The sequence below is a fragment of the Mauremys reevesii genome, linkage group 1, assembly GCF_016161935.1.
Source record: "Mauremys reevesii isolate NIE-2019 linkage group 1, ASM1616193v1, whole genome shotgun sequence".
NCBI lineage: Eukaryota > Metazoa > Chordata > Testudines > Geoemydidae > Mauremys > Mauremys reevesii.
Window position 1 is genome coordinate 260853912 of NC_052623.1, and position 20739 is coordinate 260874650.

Genomic DNA, 20739 nt, shown 5'->3' on the forward strand with positions numbered 1-20739 from the left:
TTTTCAATGCTGGTTTAATTTAATAGTAGAATGCAGGTAATCTGACTTAGTAGCTGGGGTGATGTGAAGCTGGAAGTGACTGGTGACTTTTCTGTGACTGAAACTGAATGAAAACCCTGATTCAGGAAGACATTCAGATTCAGGGAAATAATTAAACACTTGCTTAAAGTTACACATGTGCTTATCTGCTTTCCTGAAGAAGGATGGACTTGAGCACATACTTCTGCCCTTTCCTGATCTGGAGATACAGTTCAGAGACAACTTTTGTGATGCCTCCATTTTGGGTACCCAACTTGAGACACCTGAAAGTGAATACTCAGCATTTTCTCAAAATCAGGGCCCTTGTATTTTATCTCCGATGTTAAAGTGTAGTCTCTACTTACTGTTGCCAGTTTTTCAATCTCAACATCAGATGATCCAAGAGAAGCCAGTCCAATAGCCTAAAGCAAGTAGACAATGTTATACTTGTGTTATTGTTTAGCCAACAGGAGAAAGTACTCCTCTATCTCTGTCTATCTCATTTCTAACATGAAATAGTCATTGCTATTTGTCAACCAATATGTCCTACAGCGGTTTCCAGGATACCTTTGTCTCTCTGGCCCCATCTACACAGCAGAAGGAACCAGATTTGTTGATCATTAAAACTGTTTAATTGCATGTAGTTCTTGGCCTAATGTTGATCAGCTCTTAGCCTAGTTTTGACTCAGGGCACATGCCCTCTCTCCCCAAACAACAAAGAAATCTTGTTACGGGGCCAAGGTTTATATGGCTGGATGACACCTCCAGCTTCTCCCATTGCATGGCCTGGCAACATACAAATAGTCTCTTTCCCACCTGCCAGACCCCTTTCTAGCTCCTATGCCAGCTCCACTCACTGTCCTTGATGCCCATCTGCCAGCCTACCCACCCAGCCTTGCCTTTTCAATTGCTTCCCCCTTGCCGTCTCTGCCTCCCTATCTACATTTCTGGATTCCCTGATACTTTCCTGTTCTCCTTACTGTCTCCCCTATTCTTTCCTTCTCCTCTCTTCCTAACTCTTCCTCTTTCCCCCTCAGCTACGAGGCCCATCCTGGAACTCTCCATCTTCAACCCTGACTGTACAGAAAAGAATTCAGCAGCATGTTACAGGTGAGAATGAGTGAAGTGGTTTGGATAAAAAAAAGAACCGCCGTCCCCTTAGCACCAGAAAAATAACCAAAAACTTGAGCCAAACCTTATCTGAGATTGAAAAAGTTTGCTCCTTCTGTGATGTGACCCTGCAAACTCAATTGTGTTTTCTGACTGAAGGAGTGAGAGTAGCAGAAATGGCTCTCACTACAAAGAATCTGTGTGAGTAAGGAAGTAACATGCCTCATGCCAGACACGTCGTACAGTCAGAACTCCAATGGGCAAGGAAGTTCTGCTGCTGCTTCTTTCATGTTAAATCTACATGCAACCACTAGGTAAATGGGTCAGATGGTGTGAACTCAAGATCCAGCAATATGCAAATGAGACACAGCTCTACCTATCCGTCACCACATATGACCACACTACTGCCATCAAGAGATCCCAGTGCTTGGATGAGCTCAGCTCTTGGATGGAGAACAGCTGGCCGAAGCTGAACCTGAGCAAGATGGAAGTGATGTTGGTGGACAGAGGAAAGTATTTTGAAGAGCTTGTAACTATGGTGCAGTCCCTGTTGGTGGAAGATATACAGCCATAACTGGTCAATTCAGTTGTAGTCTAGGACTACTCTTGGATGCCTCACTAAGCTGTCATATAGCAGCATCTGTGAGGAATGCTTTCTATCAGCTCCACTTGGTTAGAAAACTCCATCCCAGTCTAGTGCCCTCAGTGATTCATGCCTTCGTCATCCCTCAGCTGGACTACAGCACTACGATATACCTGGCCATGAAGCCTTCTGTGTTTAAGAAGCTCCAACTAGTTCAGAATGCAACAGCATGTCTCCTCAGCAATGCAGGCTACCACAAGCACATCACACCTGTCCTTCCCTCTGTCAGGAATCAGGACATGCAGCATTGCCAGTATGGAAGCAGGGCCTGCAGCACAGAAAGTCTCTGGGCAACCTGATGAGCACAGCTTGCCGGTGCTAGGCTGACTGACTACACTGCCCAACTGGTTTGCAGAGTCAGCAGGCTGGCTCTTAAGCCCAGCTGCAGCAGCAGTTCAGCAGCTGCTCAAAGCATTTGCCCATAGCTGTGATAGCTCCTGCTGGTCCCCAGCCCTGGTCCTGCCTTGACTCCAGCCTTGCCCATGCCTTTCCTCACTCCAGGTAATCCAGTTCTGACCCTTGACTCCAATTCCTGACCTCTGACTCCAGCTCTGACACTTGGCTCTGATCGCTGGCCCTAGGCTCTGGCTACTGACTCCGGCTGTGACCCTTGGGTCTGGCCCTGGACTCTGATCCTTGGCTACGGACGTCTGGTCTAATGACTAGACCTGACTCTTGCTCTGATTATTGGGCATGACTCCTGCTCTGACCACCAGCTCTGACCGCCTATGTCCCTATCACATGACACCCTCTTTACACTGGCTTCTCATAGAATTTTGAATCAAATTTATGGTCTCAGTCCTTATCTTCAAAGTACTCTGTGGCCTGGGCCAGGGTATGTACAAGAGCATCTAAAAGTCTGCAGGCAACAACTAGGCTCCCCGGGGCAGTGGAATTCTGGACTATCTGAGTCAAGCTCGTCTGTGGGGGAGACAGATCATTCTCCAGGGCAATCCCAATTTGTGGAATGAACTCCCGCAAGAGCAAAGGACCATCACAAACCTCACCACTTTCCGATCCAAGGGCATGGTGCATTTCTTTGCCCTGTCTTCTCGAACAAACACCGAGTAACAGGTGTATATATATTTTTAAAAGACATACGCTACCAAGAAAAGACACTCCACTACTCACACTTCTCCCTTTGGGGAGAGGAGGAGAGAACAAACAACATGTGACAGATGTGTAGTCACATGCCTTGATGGACTACTGGAAGATACTACAGTGGTGAACATGGGTATAAAAACCTGAATAGAATCGAATAGACCTTGCACCTGCAGAATTGCCTAAGATACAAGTTACTTTATAGTTTTACTAGCCCAACGGAAATTTGAACCCGTTAAAACTGCCATTAAAGACAATGGAAAGACTCCCATCAATTTCAGTGGGAGCTGGATTGGGCCTATTGGCACTTCAAAAGAGCACTACTGAACTTTTCAGCAGCAGAGTTGACAGCAAGAATCTGTCTATTCCCTTGTATGCTCCCCATTAAGCTAATTACATTATTTTAACAGTGGGAACAGAAATTCTCCAGAGCCTCCTTACAGTTCAAGCCTGGATACAGTGTCATAGTAACAAAAACAAAACAAGGGCATTTTTACCATTAATTTTCACATAGTGGATGAAATCAAGAAGAAGTTCCATGACAGGAATTCAGCCATGAAAAACACTTGATGTCATTCACTTAAATTAGTGAGCTTTTGTGAGCCTGTGTTCGCTCTTCCATAACAGAGCAGAGAAAACAACAACAGAACCTGGTGGTTCTGAAATTACTATAGCCCCTTATTTTTACATCTTTTAATGGTTCTTTATTTCTAGTATCAAGCAAAAGGGAGTGTTGCCCCCACAGGGCAGAGCAGGGCAGTCACAGGGCATTAGAGTATTATATGATTCACTGCTTCGAATATGGTAATGACCAAAACTGATGACCATGTAATAGCTCCTGCGTGTTCCCAGCCCTGGTCCTGCCTTGACTCCAGCCTTGCCCAAGCCTTTCTTCACTCCAGGTAATCCGGTTCTGACCCTTGACTCTGATTCCTGACCTCTGACCCTTGGCTTTCATCTCTGACCCTAGGCTCCATGACACTAAACCGACTGGTGGCCTCTTTCCAGAACTACTGGACAGGCGTCTATATCACAAAAATCCTGGCACTTTTGTTGGCAGTCTCAGTAGGGCAAAGACTGATGGGGACTGCATAAGGAACCTTCTCATCCCTGGGAGGATCCCACCAGATCAAGTTTGAGGCACATTAACAATGCAGGGTAGGGGAAGCTTGTGCTGCTTTTTCCCATGCTGTACCTGTTCTGGGTTTAATTAGAGAACAGACTGGGAATCCCTAGAGATTGCAGTTCCCTAATTAGCCACAGAACACAGGTTTTCGGAAGCACTAAATCCACTTTGGGCCAGATTCTGATACTTTTATATGGAGTAGCAGCTTACTCCACATGTAAGTCCCGTTTATTTTAAGGAGACTGCTCATGAGGTAAGGGTCTAATCAATATGAGTAATGGTGTCAGAATATGGCCATTTATAAACAAGATAAAACTCTACTGAATGCCACGGTGAAGGACATACTAGAAGTACCCTGGCAGATTGAAATGAGAATGCAGGGACAGGATCAGCCTAAATGATGATGGCTCCTGTCTGTGAAACCCAGAGATGCGAGTTCCCATGCAGTATGATAGGTACCTAAAAGAAGAGCCTATTCATTCTCAGGCAGGCTGTGCTTAGGGGTCTCCATTGCAACTGAAGCTTCCCTCTTCTTATTTCTGCCTTGGTTCTTATCTCCCTTAGGTGATACTGCCTGCCCTGCCCTGGGGTATATTTCCTCCAGGGTGTAGCTGGCACCCCCAGTGCAAGAGAGTACAAATAACACCACTACCCTATACAGGTATAAATGGGGGAGAATCAAACCTTCCGAATTAAAATAGCAAATCATATCTAGTCCCTTGTACTCATTGCTACTGAAATTACAGACAAGGTTCCTTACCTGTGAGAACTGTGCAAATTCTTTGTCTGCTAACATGGGAACATGACCCAACAATTCGTGGCAGCAGTCCCTGGAAAACAAGTCACTTTTCTCATGTAATAAATCTTGTTTTATGTGAAAATCCCCTCAAGTGCAATTCTAAGCAGGGCATAGCTGCTGTTTCACTGCTATTCTTTCTCCCACTCTTTGCACAGCAATTTCACATGGGCTAGATTCTCAGCTGGCATAATTCAGTGAAGCTCCATTGGGGACATATATAAGGATACCACTGGAGTCAGACAGATGACAGCTGAGTATTTGGCTCTAGGTCTCTGCTTTCATTTTCTCCTATCCAGTTGTCTGTGCTCTTTCCAAGCCTCCTACCTGTCCAGCTCTGTGTTATCTTCCTACTCTTGTCTTTAAGCCTTCTTCCATGCTATGACTTAGAACTCCCCGGCTCCAGTAATTTGCTCAGATACCTCCTTCTTTACATGGACAGCTCTCCCCCAAATTTACTTCTTCCATGCAGCCTTTCATTGATAACCTTGCCAAGCCCTGAACACACATCATGAAAACAGAACTCCAATGGCCACAGCTCCCATTGACTTCATTCATACCTGTGGGTGCTCAGCAGCTCCTCCGAAAACCAGGCCACAACTACAGAAGAGGCCAGCCTTTTATCCAGTGCCTCTTGTACATATAATCTGTGTATGAACTCAATTTCGAACTGTATGCCATGAGCCCAACTGAGAAGTGGTGCGAATGCTGGTTTGGAAAGGGTGTGGAACTGGTGTGGAAAGAGTGTAGAACTGGTGTGGGACTTGGAGAGACAGAAGTGTGGGCTCATAGCAAGCAAAGCAACTAAGAAGAGGATGTAAGATAAGGCAGGGCAGGTCCTTCCTCCCCACCTACTCGATATGTAAGTTATACTCACTTTCATCCACTCTTACCAATGTGTAACTTACCCCCCAATGTCCCTCCCCAATTATGTCAACTCTGAATTTGGCCCTTGTGGACTCATCTTCAAAGGTGCTGAGCAACCACACTCCCAGTAACTTCATTGAGATTGATGGGTGTTCAAAATCAAGCCAAGAGGCTGTGTCTAATTTACATTGTAAGCTTCTCATGGCTAGGTCCACATTTCCTGTGTCGTGGAAGCAGCCAAACATCTTCTCAGAGTTCAACAAATGGTCAACACAATAAGAATGATTAGATTAAACCAGATTCTCCCCAGTCTTTTCCTTCTACAGACATCTTTGCAAAAGAAACAGATTCCCCCTCAAGGACCACTTCCACCTCTGCTTGCTTCTATTTCACTCTGTGGACCACGTTGTGGTAATTGGGCCTACAAATTTATCCTAATTGTGAGCTCAACTGTAAAAAGTGACTGAAAGGTCTTAAAATGTCACAATCACCTACGATAACAACACATGTTGATGGGCAAAAGGTAACCAAAGTCCAACTCAGACTGTCGTATAAGGTTGTTTATAAAAATTAGCACAAGTGAAAAAACAGAACTGACTCTTGATAGAACTCAAGGACTGTGATAAACAAGAAAAGCCTGGTAAACAAGAAAAGCATGGGGTCTGAAAACTCATGAATCAAAATTTGTGTGTTGGAAATTAGGCCTAATTTAAAGACCAAATAATGAGGGAATGGGCTCATTCTGCCCATCATTCCCTTTTGGGTCCTTAAAAAAAAGAGAGCGAGAGAGACAGACCTTGGGGGAAAAGCTAATGGGCTGTGATACTGGCTGATATAAGATGAGAGAAAAGGAAGGAGCAAGGTTCACCATCATGGCTGCCACCCCCACCATCTCTTGGAACCTTGGGCCACTTGCATCCCTATCCTAAGAGGTGTCCTGACCAGACTGGGCCAGCGAGAAGGGGGCATACTTCATCCCCTCCCCCACTAGCTCTGGCTGAATCCCAAACACCACCTGCCATGTGAGACTTGGTTTCCCTTGCACGCCCCCTTTGTTCTTTTCCTTCCCTCCCTTATTTCTTCTCTTTCCTATCTCTCTCCTTTTTCCTTCTGTCTGAGAAGTGTCTGGCTGCATTTTTTTAACACTGCTGTAAGCCTGTGACCAGAGAGGGAGCTAAAAACAATGCTCTAAACAGCCTGTCGATTATATGAGTTCGTCAGGTCTCAGAGTTGCTGGTGAGACTGTGTGCGCTGCCTGTGCTTTTCCAGCAATGAGGTTGCAAGCGATACTCAACCTCAGAGACAAGGGCTGCTATTTTCCATCTTTGCTGTTCTCGTCTTTCCCATTTGTGCGTGTGTGTCTTGTTTTGTCTTCTAGTAAATGGGATTGGACTTTAACAACAGCTACAAGACCAGCTCCAGCCCATCTCAACTAACTTCTCTTCTCCCCAAAAGAACAGTTATTCCCATCACAAAACCTGTCAAACAAAGGGACATTTCCTTCTAGAAACTCTCTCCAACCAAAGGGAAAGGGAACAAGGGAGGGATGTTGTTAAAGTGAAAGCCTTACTTAATACTTTACATTTCAAATTTTTCCTTCTTTTCTGTAGCTTTAATAAAAGGTTTAAATGATGTTTAATGGTGTTTTTGCCATGGTACTAAGCAGAGTGAGGTCTCTGTATGTCAAAGACCTTGTTTAACACTGAGAATGTTGGACAATGACTGGGTTACATTAACACCCTTGACTCTTTGAGGCCCTGTATTCCATCTAAATTAGTACAACCACCACCACCACCACCACCACCACGAAAGGCTCATGGACTGAGAGAACCACTGGATTGTGCCATATCATACTACTTACGGTTCTGGGGAATGCATAGGGGAAGAGGAATGCCTTATATACTGTGTACTCTGAAAGACACGAAATGCCAGGCTGGCAAGGAAGTCACGAGGAGATAGCAGCCCTGCAGCTGGTCTCAGCTGAAAGCCTGTTCTTTCTGCAAAAGAAAACAACCCAGCAGGAAAATCTACTTTGAACATGACAACTCCACACCATCCAAGCAGTTTGAAAGTTCCTTTGCATTTAGTCTCAGAACGTTCTTGTACAGATGGATAAGGAAAACGTCTGTCTATTTTAGGTACTAATATGGACTCTATTACCATGGTATCTGAGTGCCTCACAATCCTTTGTGTATTTATCTTTCTAACACCTCTGTGAAGCAGGGCGGGGATATAATCCACATTTTACAGATGGGAATTAAAGCACAGAGAGGATAAGTGACTTGTCCACAGAGGAAAGCTGTGGCACAGCAGGAAATTGAAGCTGGATCTCCCAGGTCCCTGCCCACTGCCCTAACCACTGTCAGCTCTCTTCTCTTGCAATAATAAATGTCAGAAATAAACAAGAGTTTTGGATGGTATGCACACCCTCTTGATTCAGGGCACAAGGCAACTTCCAGCTATTGGCGGCTCAGGAGGTATATTCCCTGGTTATACATTAGCCTGTAACTACCTACTGCAGGATTCTTACACCTTCCTCTGAAGAAGCCGGTGCTGGCTACTGTCAGAGACACGGCACTGAACTAGATGGACCTCAGGTTTAAGCTAGTCTGGTAATTCCTATGGTCCTGCGTGGGCCTTTTATGACACAATCAACTTCAAGTAGTCAACTTACCGTATGGTATTTTGTTGTGTTTCATTTATTTGGTATGCATGATTCAAAAGCAGAAACTGGATTCACACTGGCAGCACACTGCCATACATTTTTGGAGAGTGTATATTTGATTTTTGCAGTCTGTTGAAATCATTGGGGTGTAGCAGCAACTGAATTTACATGGGACCCCTACAAGGTATGTAACAGGTAGAGTTACTCATTATGGGTAATTTGGCCCTTCGCCTTTCTACATTTTCATTTTAACACTCTTTTCAGAGCTGTCAACTCCCATTTTTCCATCTGATCTTGCACCTTTGTGTTTTATTTGTCTAAGTTTAAACTATAAACCCCCTTTGGCAAAGCCCATGTTTTCTGTGTTCAAAAAGCATCACGTAAAACTGCCGTGCTTTAAGAAGAGTAGATGATAATCTTTTTGAAGCCCCATATTCCAAATCTGTGTTGCATTCCCTGCTTTCATAAATCCTGTTTCATCTCTTATTTTGGTTACTTTTATTGCGTACAACTAAAAAAATAAAAGGACAGAAATGGCTTTGTACTTGCTTTCCTAATTTGTTTAAACAGAAATGTTTCCCACAGAAACCAAGCTGTTCACATGAAATGTTTTATGTTTCTTCCAGCATATCTGGTCTTGGCCTGTTTGGTCACCAGTTCTCTTTCTCGTATAAAGACAATCTTCTGGGGGAAGAGGTAGAAGCCCCATCCCTAGAGACATTTGACGTCAGACTGGACAAAGCAGGGAACACTCTTTCCCTGGCAGGATGATGACCTGGAGGAAAGGTCTTTTCCATCTTGAATTTCTGTGATTTCTTGAGCCAAATTCAAAGATGATGTGTAAGACGCATCATGTAAGCTACACAGTAGTAAATACATGTGAATCTAAGAGTTTAGATTGTACTTGGACTACCTGCCTGTGCAAGGGTATCAGGAGGAGCTGGGAGAACCTACACTGGCTATTCAGAGACCTGTTGTGGCATTTAGGCCCTGGCTATAGCACTGGGACTGCTCAGGACTAGCATTGCACATGACCACAGCTCCACCTACAGCTGGAAGAAACTGCACACTGCCTCCCAGTATAGGATATAGTGGCTGGCATGTCCCACCGCATGCTATGGAATTCTGGGAGACACAAAGCCTCCCAGAGTTCCTCTGGGGAAGTGCAGCTCTTCGCCACCCACAACATGGGCTGGATTCCACCCAAGGTATTTGTAAATAAGAGGTACGCCTTGTCAAGGTTCCTTCCCCACTCTGAACTTTAGGGTACAGATGTGGGGACCTGCATGGACACTTCTAAGCTTAATTACCAGCTTAGATCTGGTATCGCTGCCACCATTCACAAGCACTCCCTTCCTTGGGTAGCCTTGAGAAACTTCACCAATTTCCTGGTGAACACACATCCAAACCCCTTGGATCTTAAAACAAGGAGAAATTAACCATCCCCCGTCCTTTCTTCCACCAGCTCCTGGTGGATCCAGATCCAACCCCCTTGGATCTAAAAAACAAGGAAAAATCAATCAGGTATTAAGAAAAAGGCTTTTAATTAAAGAAAAGAAAGGTAAAAGAAAACCCTCTGGGAGAGATTAGCATACCAGCTTCTCTCACAGACAACAGATTCAAAACACAGAGGATGTTCCTCTGGGCAAAAACTTTAATACACACAAGAATACCCAAATTTGATAATTCCCTTAATGGTACCAAGACAAGTTACAAAGAAAATAAACATAGACCTATTTATTCCTTTCTAAAACTTACTACTCTGATAAGAGACTGGTTCCTTGATCTTTTTCACTGAAACTGAAAAAACTAAACAAAGGAAAAAACCCTCCTTCCTTTTGAAACATCTTGTTCCCCCATTGGTTCCTCTGGTCAGGTGTCAGCTTGGCTAGGTGAACTTCTTAACCCTTTACAGGTAAAAGAGGCATTAACCCTTAACTATCTGTTTATGACACACCTTATGCACCCTAATCTCACAAGATGGCTCACTGACATGGGACTGGCTGTTGCCGCTGCTGCAGATCTTGCAATGGTACCATTAGACTCTGACTTAGAGTGAGTTTGTGCCAAAGGGATCTGACAGCAACTGCAACTCTCACAATGCCCTAAGAGGAACGCTGTGTGATAAGGAGACTCTAAAGTTAGAATTACTGATGACAAGGAGGTATCGATGGATATTGATTCAGTCTGGACCCAAGTATCTTATCCACCACTATACGAGTCCAGCCATAAACAACATGGGTTTGTAGAACACTCTGAATTTCCCACCCCCAGTAGATATTTGCAGAGTTTTCTAACTGATGACTTTTTTTATCATACTTTTGCCCAGAACAACTTGCATGATGACACATGGAAATAACTTAGGACCACAATCTAGAGAAGATGTGGATAGCCACAGACATCAGTAAACTAAATTTAACTGTACACATACAAAGAGTGAGCACCAGTAGATCCTTACTTTGCCCTAATCTCCCCGCTTCTGTTATCCCTTCTGAAGTGAGCTAGGACTGATAAAAAAATACCAATATCAGTCACATTCAGAGCAGTATCCCAAGACCTATTTACAAAGCTAGAGCTCCCTGCTTACTACTGGCAGTAAAACACACAGAGAAGAAACATACCTGATTCCTCGCCACCATCCAGAGATGCTCCAATATTATGGTGAGCGCAGGATGCAGGGTGGGATAGACAGGAAGGGGGGAGAGAGAACACTAAAACAAGCCCTAAATTGGTCAGGGGCAGATATGGTTGCCATGTATACCAAGGAGAGGCTCAATGGAGCAGAAAAGGAAGAGAGAACAGAGAAAGAGCTGGGTGATGGGTGAAGCCTGGAGGTTTGACTCAGGGAGTCAAGGAAAGACATGGTTGAACCCACTGTGTAGGATTTTCCAAAATTAACGGTAATCAATAAAACAAAATGTCATTTTACCTACACAGTGAGGTATGATATTCCCTTAGTTGGGATTGGGAATGTTATGATCCACTATTATTTTAAGTGATTCTCTTTTTTCTTATATTGAATAAACTTCCCTTAGCTAAGGCACTTTCAAGTCTTACACAGGACAATTTCACTGTGGCATGTTTTCAAAGGGAAACAGTCTCTGACCGCTGGTGAGAGGCAAATGATAAGAAAAAGACAAGTGACCTGGTCCAAGACATCTTCCAGACACTGGCTGTGATCAGTAGGGGGTCTGGAAGAAGCCAGCTGAGCAGAGGCAGTGGCAGGAATAGGACATGAAGGTTACAACAACAGTGTGTTAAGAAAAACAATGTGTATTATGAACCTGATTCTGACCACATGTTCACTAGCTCTACATTATGTCAGCAACAGCAAATCTCTAAGACTGCTTTGCCATCTTGGAATTTCTGGAGGGCATTGTGCTCCAGTTCCCCCTCCTCCTAGCCCTGGCAATGCCCTCAGCCCACCCAGAAATGCCTACTATTTCTGGGGTTGGGTGGGTCGATGACATAGTTCTGGCCATTCCAATTTACACCACTGAAGGATTTCTCTACATCTGGGGAGATGTAGCTGCACTACAATCCCTGGCTGCACTAGCAATGCAGCTGTCCATTCCCTTTGTGCTGCTGGATCAATACAAGGATCTGGCCCAATATACGTTAGTCTCTAATTAAAATGACAATGTACTGGAAATCTCTTCAGCAGTAGGTTAAGCCAATTTGTCTTGCATCTGTTTATTGGCAGATTGAGTGGTTCACTTGATTGATAAACATCCAATTTAAACCTAATTTATATCTACCATTTATATATTTATTTTGCCATACTTTAGCAACTGTCTTTGGCCTGCATCTGGCACCCTTCCTATTGCTGGGAGAGCAGCAAGGAGGGTGTTTTCTTTTACTGTAGCCATTTCTTGGCTACTCCAGATTACAGTGAATTTGGCAAGCCGATTTGTCGAAAAGGCACACCCTGTCTTGGAACTGAATCTATCCTGGGGGTTAGTAATACAGGATCTCAATCTCCACTGTCCTCTGTCACTCAAATGTCTGTTGACAGACTAACTTGAGCTTACACCCTCTCAATATTGTATCTATTCCTACCCCCCTTCCCTTGTTATTAGCAAACAGAACTTCATGCCCAGTTCATTCAGAATGGGGAGTCTACCATCAACACCTCTTTCCATCACACATCATTGTAGATTCCCAACCTAGGGAGTGCTAAAATACAGTGGACTGTAATGTCTTGCCTTTTAAAAATCTGGAGACATCCTGAAGCTGAGGTATACTATCCTCTTGGTATCCACAGCATTTCTCCAGCTGCTGAAAGGCATCCAGGTACTGCTTACAGGCGTGCGTAGGATAGAGGCTGCTCAGCTTCCTGTAGACTTCTCTCCTGAAAGAACAACAACCCTTAGTTCATCTCCTTTACTAGGAGCAGCACCTCGTCTCCCTGGCTTCAGAACCACAGCTGTTCACACAGGCAGTGCAGAGAGGGTATCTAAAACCAAGCTGAGCTCAGAAAAAATAATGCTCTGAAGCCGAAGCCTGGATGGAGGCTGCAGGGTAGGATTTTTCCAGGAGATGGGCACAAAATGAGGAACCAGATGTGGGCCTCGATCTTGCACTTGGCTCTGCTCAGGCAGATCTTGGTGCCTGTGTGGAACCGCATGAACTGTTCAACTGTAAACGGGCACCCAGAATTTCCCTATTCAGGAAAGCACTAAGTATGTGCATAAAATGTTTCAGTGCTTTCTTGCATCAGAGTTGTTGTGCAAGTGCAAGATACCACCCAGGCAGATCTGAATGCAAGATGGAGATGTCCATCACCTCCAATTTCGGAGGGGTTTAGCTTATTGTAATAAAAGGTGCTATACACCATTATATAAAATTAGTTGGCAGTGCGTGGAATCTAGGGCTTTGGTTTGGGCCCTTCTCGTGTATTTTATTATTTCATTTTAAAGGCCTCACTTTTAAAATATATTTAGCTGTTGCAAAATAAACAAGCACTAAAGTGATGGCAGGGAAGTTTATAGAAATGGTTATATTTATTCACACCCAGCTCTGGGGTTCTAACAAGTGTATAAACATTGTTTTATGAAAATTGAGCTCATTCTTGGAAATACTGACTAAAGAAAATGACTTTCTCTTGTTTTTGTATTGTAGATTTTTTTGCTGCTATTGTTGCTATGGAGGTGATAGCCAGTATCTTGTAATGGTGTCATTCCATCACATAAACTTCTTATGTTAGCGTGGGTGTAATTGGGGAAAAAAAGAAACAGGCTTAGACAGTGGCTGTTGTCAGTATTGTAAAAGCTGCATGAGCCTGGACCATCTCCACAGAGCAGACAGCAGCCAGAGCCTCAGCCAGTGTAAATAGACACAGCCAATTAGTTTTATCTCATTGTGTGGATGAGGCTTTGGCCCACAGTGTATTTTGTAGCCACGTCTCTTTTAGCACCATTTGTCTGCATAATTATCACCATCAGCATAGAAGAGGAGAAGCCACTAGATACTGGCCTTCTAGTACAGGGCTTGGAGGAGGAGACATGGAGGACAGAAGCCCCACAGAGAAAGAAGTTGTTGCCAGGATACTTTGATATTGGAGGAGCCATTTTTTGGCCCCTTTCTCCTCCATATGGTTTGTTCTTACTCCCTGGTCGGATGACCAGAAATGGGGAATAACATAAAAGGAATGAATCTATCTTGTGTGGGCATAAATACCTCGGTTCACATGTGAATGCAGCTCTTTGTACAAGGAACAGGCATTCTCCAAACCATTGTACAGAGCACATGAATAAGGATGAACTGAGCAGCTGGAAATTCAAATGAATATTTGTGAGCCCTGTATTCAGCCCGCTCTAGCTGTAGGGACCAATGATGTTGAAGGGCCAGTGCTGGCCATCCCATCCCTAACAAGACGGGTGGGAAGAGCAGAGTGCAGAGTGGGGGGATAAGCAGAGGAACCTAATCCTATAGCAGCCCCTCAGACTGCAGTCCACACTCTGAGAAGACAAGGCGAATCCCTGCAGAAGAGTTTGTGATCCTGCCTTCAGATGCCTACAATCAGCAGCAAAGGGACATTCCCTGTGTTGAGGCTGCTTTACCTCTAGTTGTCACCAGGGGGTGGGACTTCTGGTCACCTGTGTTCAAGAAAGATTAATTCAAACTGGAACAGGTGCAGAGAAGAACTGCGAGGATGATCAGGGGAATGGAGAGCCTATCATGTGAGAGGAGACAAGGAGAGCTTGGCCTCTTTAGCCTAGCAAAACAAAGGCTGAGGGGGAATCTGACTGCTCTCTATAAATGCATTGGGGAGTAAGCCCCATGGAAGGAGAACAGCTATTGAAGCTAAAGGACAATGTTGACACAAGAACAACTGTGTATAAACTGCCCACGAACAACAGGCTGGAAATTAATTGAACGTTTTTACCCATCAGAGGGGTTCTGGAACAGCCTCCCAGTACCAGTTGTGGGGCCAAACACTCTAACTCGTTTTAAGGTGGAGCTTGATAAATTTATGAATGGAATTATATGCTGTGGTTTCCTGTGATAGCACGGGACTGGTCTTGACCCAGCAGATCCCTTCCACTCCTATGTTCCTATCAATTTTGCTTACAAACCAAGTAGAAAGGGGCTGAGCTAGAAAACAGAAATTACAGACTTTTAAATATGCTTACTTTACTTTAAATATACTGTACAAAACTTTAAAAAAAATTATAATAGACCAATATTTCCCTATTAGAAAATTTAAAATTGTGTTTACACTTGCAATAGAGACAAGTTTAAAATTAATTCTATGGATTGCTCTAGAACTAAGTTTAGTATTACATATGCTTTTACTGCAAACAGTTTACTTTTTTTAAGGAAATTATAAGCATTGCAAATAAAAAAAATCATATTTTATTCTTAGACAATAGAGAGAAGAAACAGTGGTCTTCATTTAGTATGCTCAGCTGTTGTGCACTATTGATCTGCACTGCACAACTGCAGTGTTCCAGCCCAGAGGTGGCTACAATTCAGTGACAGGAAAACAGAACTGTGTATATGTAGGGCTCAATTCTGCAGTTCTTACACGGGCAAAATTCCCACTGCTTCAGTGCATAGCTTTTCTAGGTCTGAAAGCCTTGGAAACCAGCTCCATAGTAAGCTGTCTGAGGCAGAGGAAAAGTTAACCTGCTTTGAAGGCAGAACCTCCTAAAACCAAACCCCTCCACAGAGATGCTCAGGAGGAGCAGATGGTGAGCTCAGGAACATGTACTCCTCTCCTTCATTCTGCACTTCCTTCTCTTCTCATTCTTTGGATTGTCTTCAAAGACCCCAAGCCACAAGGGGGAAAGCAGAGGAAGTCCATCCTGAGCCAGGCTGTAGTCACTTCCCTGTGTGATCAATGGTTTGTGGAATGATGCGCCACCCTTAGATGTCTGGGATGGGTTTTTAAAATTACCTGGGACACAGAAGAGTGATATAGTTGCTAGAGAATGTGGAAAATGGTCCTTCAAAACATTTTTTCCACAGAAAATGGCTTTTTGAATCAATGAAAATGTTTGAAAAAAAATCTGTTTTTCTCAAAATTTGAGGGGATTTTGTTAAAAAACCTGAAAACCAATTTTTTTAAAACCAAAAACCCTATATTTTTTAATTATAAGCTGAACAATTTCAGTTGCTGAGAAAGAGAAATATATATCTATACACACTCGGTGGTAGGTTTTTAGACAAAATCCTAAAAACATACCATTAGTCTGACCCAGTATGGCCATTCCCATGGTCTCATGATAACTGCATTCAGAGAAGAACTAGATAAGTTCATGGAGAATAGGTCCTACAATGGCTATTAGCCAAGATGGTCAGGGACAGAACCCCATACGCTGGGTGTCCTTAAACCTCTGACTGCCAGAAGCTGGAACTGGGTGACAGGCAGTAGCTTAGCTGGTGGGGAGTGGGGCAGCGGCTGCTTCCCCACTGAGCATCTTGGCACCTTTTTAATTTTTACTCACCCGGTGGCACTCTGGGTCTTCGGCGGCACTTCGGCGGCAGACCCTCACTTGCTCAGGGTGTCTTCGGTGGCACTGAAGGAAATGCTGCTGAAGACTCGCGGAGTGAGTGAAGGGCCCACCGCCAAGGTGTCACCAAAGACCCGGAGCGCCGCCGGGTGAGTAAAAGCACCGTCCCGTCAGTAAAAGAGCTGCAGCGGGTGGCGCCTTTTTTTTTTTTTATGCTCCCCCTGTTCCCTGCACCTGGCTATGCCACTGCTCAGAATTACCCCGTTCTGTTCATTCCCTCCGAAGCATTTGGCACTGGCCACTATCAGAAGACAGGATATTGGGCTAAACAGACCATTGGCCTGACCTCATGTGGCCATTCTTATGTACTTAATTTTTTTTAGAAAAAATCAATGACAATTTGATTTTCATCAAAAAACATTTTGTGAGATGAAAATTATTTCCTGACCATCTCTAGTACCTCCCCTAGATAAAATTTATTCAGAACACTGAGAATAATACACCTGAGAAATTTAGGGTCTGATCCAACTCCCATTACAGGCAGTGAAATGATTCTTACTGACTTTAGTGGAGTTGGATCAGGCCCTATTTAGTGTGGGAGGAGGAAGACAATTACTATTTTAAAAGGGAATATTCTTTGTAAATACTAAAAGCTAGTAAAAATCTGGATTTCTAAAACTGAACCTTGATCTGAATAGTGTTGTAAATTAAGTGCACTGTAAATGCACGCATGCTGAGAGCATATGTGTGCTGTTTCTTTAAAATGACAGGTGAGGGCCGTGAAAGATTCTAGGCAGAATCTTGACAGTGAAGCAGTGGGAAAGACAGCTGGGACAGCTTTAGGGATAATGCTGTTTCCTTATTCTAATCAAGTTTCTTGTTCTCTGTTAGAAGAAGGTGACTGTCCGCCTTTACTATTGTCACATGACATATGTCTCAATATGTTTGTCCTCTGTTCTCCCTTTTCCTGGGCAACTTCTTCCCAGTAAACATCTCCCCATTTGCTCCCATGACCATTCTGTTTATGGCTCTGCAATAACTATGCCTGACAACATAGACTCAGATTGTCCAAGCCCTGTTTTTGGAAGCTGAGATTTCTGCTCTTGTTTTCATTTTTATACACATGTTGCTACAAACTAAAGGAATCCAACAGCTCTTCAGAGCTAACATCAAGGGACTTTACAGCATGTTAAAATTTTTCCCCTTTGGTTTCCCTGTATCCATATTAAGTTGTGCTGTAATGCAGCTGACCTCAGCACACAGCCCTAGGGAGCTACGGTAACAACTATGAGATCTAATTTTGGAATTTGGGTTGCTGGGGCTAACTGTGTTGAGGAGATGGATAGATACCCCTGAAAGGCCTGTTCCATTTACCACTGTGGGAATAGTTCTAGATGGAGAATGGCTGCCATGACGGAGGTTGGCAGAAAAAGGGGAAAAACAGGAAAGAACACAAAATTTAATTTTCTTAAATACAACATTCCCACACACCAGAACATGCCAATATTGTTGGCTGGTGGGAGCCGTCGTGCACATGACGCTAAGGACTTAAAAGGCATGTTACTACTTTTCAAAGGTTATTTGAAAATCTAGCTTGTGAAAATAATAGCAGTTGGATGAGTAGGATATGATGTTCCTTGGTAGTTATCCGGTGCTCATTTTGCAAATTCTAAGGCCCAATGGATTTTATTTAAAATAAAAAACTCCTTCAGAGAGGAAGGATGACCTTGTTGCTGAGGCGCTGGTTGGGGACTTGGGAGATCTAGGCTCAATTCCTGGCTGTGCCCTGTAAGACCTTGGGCTAATTGTCTAATTTCTCACTTTCCCATCTGCAAAAGGGGGATAATAATTTTTCCTTTCTCCCACCTTTTGTCCGTCTTGTCTATTTAGATAGGCCCTACCCAGAAGAGTGTACAATCTTCAACTATGTGTACAGGTAGTACTTAGCACAGTTGGGCCCTGATCTCAAGTGGGACCATAAGACATTCTTGTAAAACAAGTGACCCATAACAATAATTATTGCTATATAGTGTGATTTTTGAAAGGCAGCTAGGGAAGATGGAAGGAGGTGGACAAGAAATCAGAATTCCCCTTTTCTCCAAAACCTTCATCCATTTCTGAAGTTGACAAATATCTTCTAGGTTTAATGAATTTCATGCATTATTTTTTTGTTGCAAATCCCACTGGGGTTTTTGCACAGGGATAGCTACAATGAGGAAAACACCAGGGGAAATGGGCTGCACTGGTGTGAAAAGTGACTTTCTCTAGTGTGGCTTGCCCTGGGTTCATCTGAGATCATGAAGCTTTTTTATTGTAAGTTAAGACCATGTTTATTCAGAGAGTGAGTCAACTTTAAAAGGAACATGTTTAACATAAAGGGAAACCTGTGCTGTACACTGGGGTTAGAAACATCCCTCACCCCATAAATTGCTAGATAGATGAACTCCCTTGCACCTACTATCTATCTCAGCATGTATATATTAAGAGCACTCCTTTGCATCGGTTCTAGCATATACAGGGGAGGAAAGATGAGAAGAGAAAAATTCAAATGGAAAAACACACTCTGTGTGTGTGTATATGTATATACATTTGACTACACTGATTTTTCTCTTCCCTCCCACTTTCACATGGCTTTTCACTCTTTTTCTCCATCTTCACCCTTTTTTTCCCCACTGGATTTTTCTTTCTCCCCTTCTCTCTTCTTTTTTTTCACACTATCCCCTAAGTAGAACATGAACCAGATAATGTTCAATTTCAAGTTAAGAACATAGGAATTGCCATGCTGGACTGACCAGTGGTTCAGCTAGTCCAGCATCCTTTCTCTGGCAGAAACCAGTAACAGATGATTTCAGGCCCCTATGTTTATAAGGAACCAAACAAAAACCACAGACTCAAATCCAGATCTGGATCCAGATCTGAATTTTCTGGCTCGGGACTAATCTCTTTTAAAGATTCTGAAATGCTCAGTTAACATTTATTTGATCCTTTTCCAGTCTTATACACTTCCAGGTTCTGGCCAAGACAGGAGCTGCCAAAATACCTTGCGAGAAATGGTTTCATTTTACTTCCAGCCCAACCAGAAGCAAAATAAATCTTTAAAAAGCACTTGTTCTCATGAGTTTTCCAGACAAATTTTGCAGATTTTCAAGAGCTCTGGATAGTATGGTGAAGTAGCCAAACTTTTAGTGTCTTTTAACTGAACCAGAACTCTGAGGGCTAGATCCACATCCCTACTACGTCTACTTTGTACTGCTTTGGTCCTAAGCTCCACACCTCCTACCAACATCACAGGGGATGTAACAGCCCCTTAGCTAGTGCAATTTAGAGCAGCAATGTAGAGATCAAATTTGCCTCTGCTACCTTGGAAACTGGGTAGGAGCAGAAAGAGGGGCCACAAATGTAGCAGAAAGCCCCCCTCACTTAGGTGCACCGACCCTGAGCCTTTTGATATATTCTCACCACTTAATGTAACCCGGACGTAGACTCAGAGGTCTATTCAACCCTCAGTGCAGGCATGTAACGCCTCTTAGCAACACCAGGAATTACACTTGCATGGGGAGAATAGAATTCTTCAAAATGAACAACAAGAAGGGATAATTAATACATCAATTAAATTAGAGATGTCAAATATTATTTGAAGATGTAGGGCACTGTTGTGCACTTCTTGCACCTCTGAAATTCCCCTGGGTTTCAGTGGAATCGCCCCATGACTTGTCATGGGGAGGATATGAAAAATATACTCACCAAGTAGCAGTCTCCTGGACAGTGTACTCAACTCGAGGCAAAGGGTCACCTCTTTAAAGAGAGAGAGAGAAAAAAATTATGTAGCTGATTTGAGTTCTAGTTTCAAGTACAATTTTCTTTATATGCCTCAGGATTATGTGCCATACTAAAATAAATACAAATAATAAATAATCATCCTGAAGGATTCTAAAGGGTTTTATGACCCAGGTGTCCTAGGCTCCACCGAATCCCCAGGGATGGTGCAAACAGTGAAATACTGTAAAGGATGGACCACTTGATGGAATGTAGAGGAAGCAATGCTGTATTATTTCCCGTTCCAATTGCTTAGCTGCTGGAAGACCATCAACAATTATACAGCAAGTGGGTGTATAGGTATATTGTGCATATTTCAGCATTAACTTCCCCTCTGTAGTTGTATCTACCATCACAGAAGGAGATAATTCACAATACTAGTGAGGGAGCTGGCTGACTAGCCACAATGTACGGAGGCTGGCATTAAGCAGAAATCTCCCAAGGTTCAGGGTTTCTCTTGAGTTCTTGGGCACCATCTGGCTCACAGCTCAAGGCCATTATGCATCTTGCTAATGCCACCTACAAGTGCATAGAATGAATTTCAGTGTCCCGAAGAACAAGTCCCCAGACTTCTCTTCCACTCCCATGTGTTTTTACACAGAAAGGCAAGAAAATGTAAATTGTTCATCTGAGGATATG

The 20739-nt window shown here is 43.5% G+C and overlaps 1 protein-coding gene across 1 annotated transcript in view; it reads right to left on the reverse strand.

Annotated features, from left to right (window-relative positions):
• The window catches only part of LOC120370067 (tyrosine 3-monooxygenase-like), a 53576-nt gene that overhangs the window by 16829 nt on the left and 16008 nt on the right, over window positions 1-20739 (reverse strand). Inside the window, exons 6-10 of the mRNA XM_039484138.1 lie at window positions 20029-20079; window positions 12532-12677; window positions 7523-7658; window positions 4759-4828; window positions 384-440 (exon numbers count right to left, since the gene is read on the reverse strand). Coding sequence (XP_039340072.1) covers window positions 384-440; window positions 4759-4828; window positions 7523-7658; window positions 12532-12677; window positions 20029-20079 — 460 coding nt within the window. The remainder of the gene's footprint in view (window positions 1-383; window positions 441-4758; window positions 4829-7522; window positions 7659-12531; window positions 12678-20028; window positions 20080-20739) is intronic.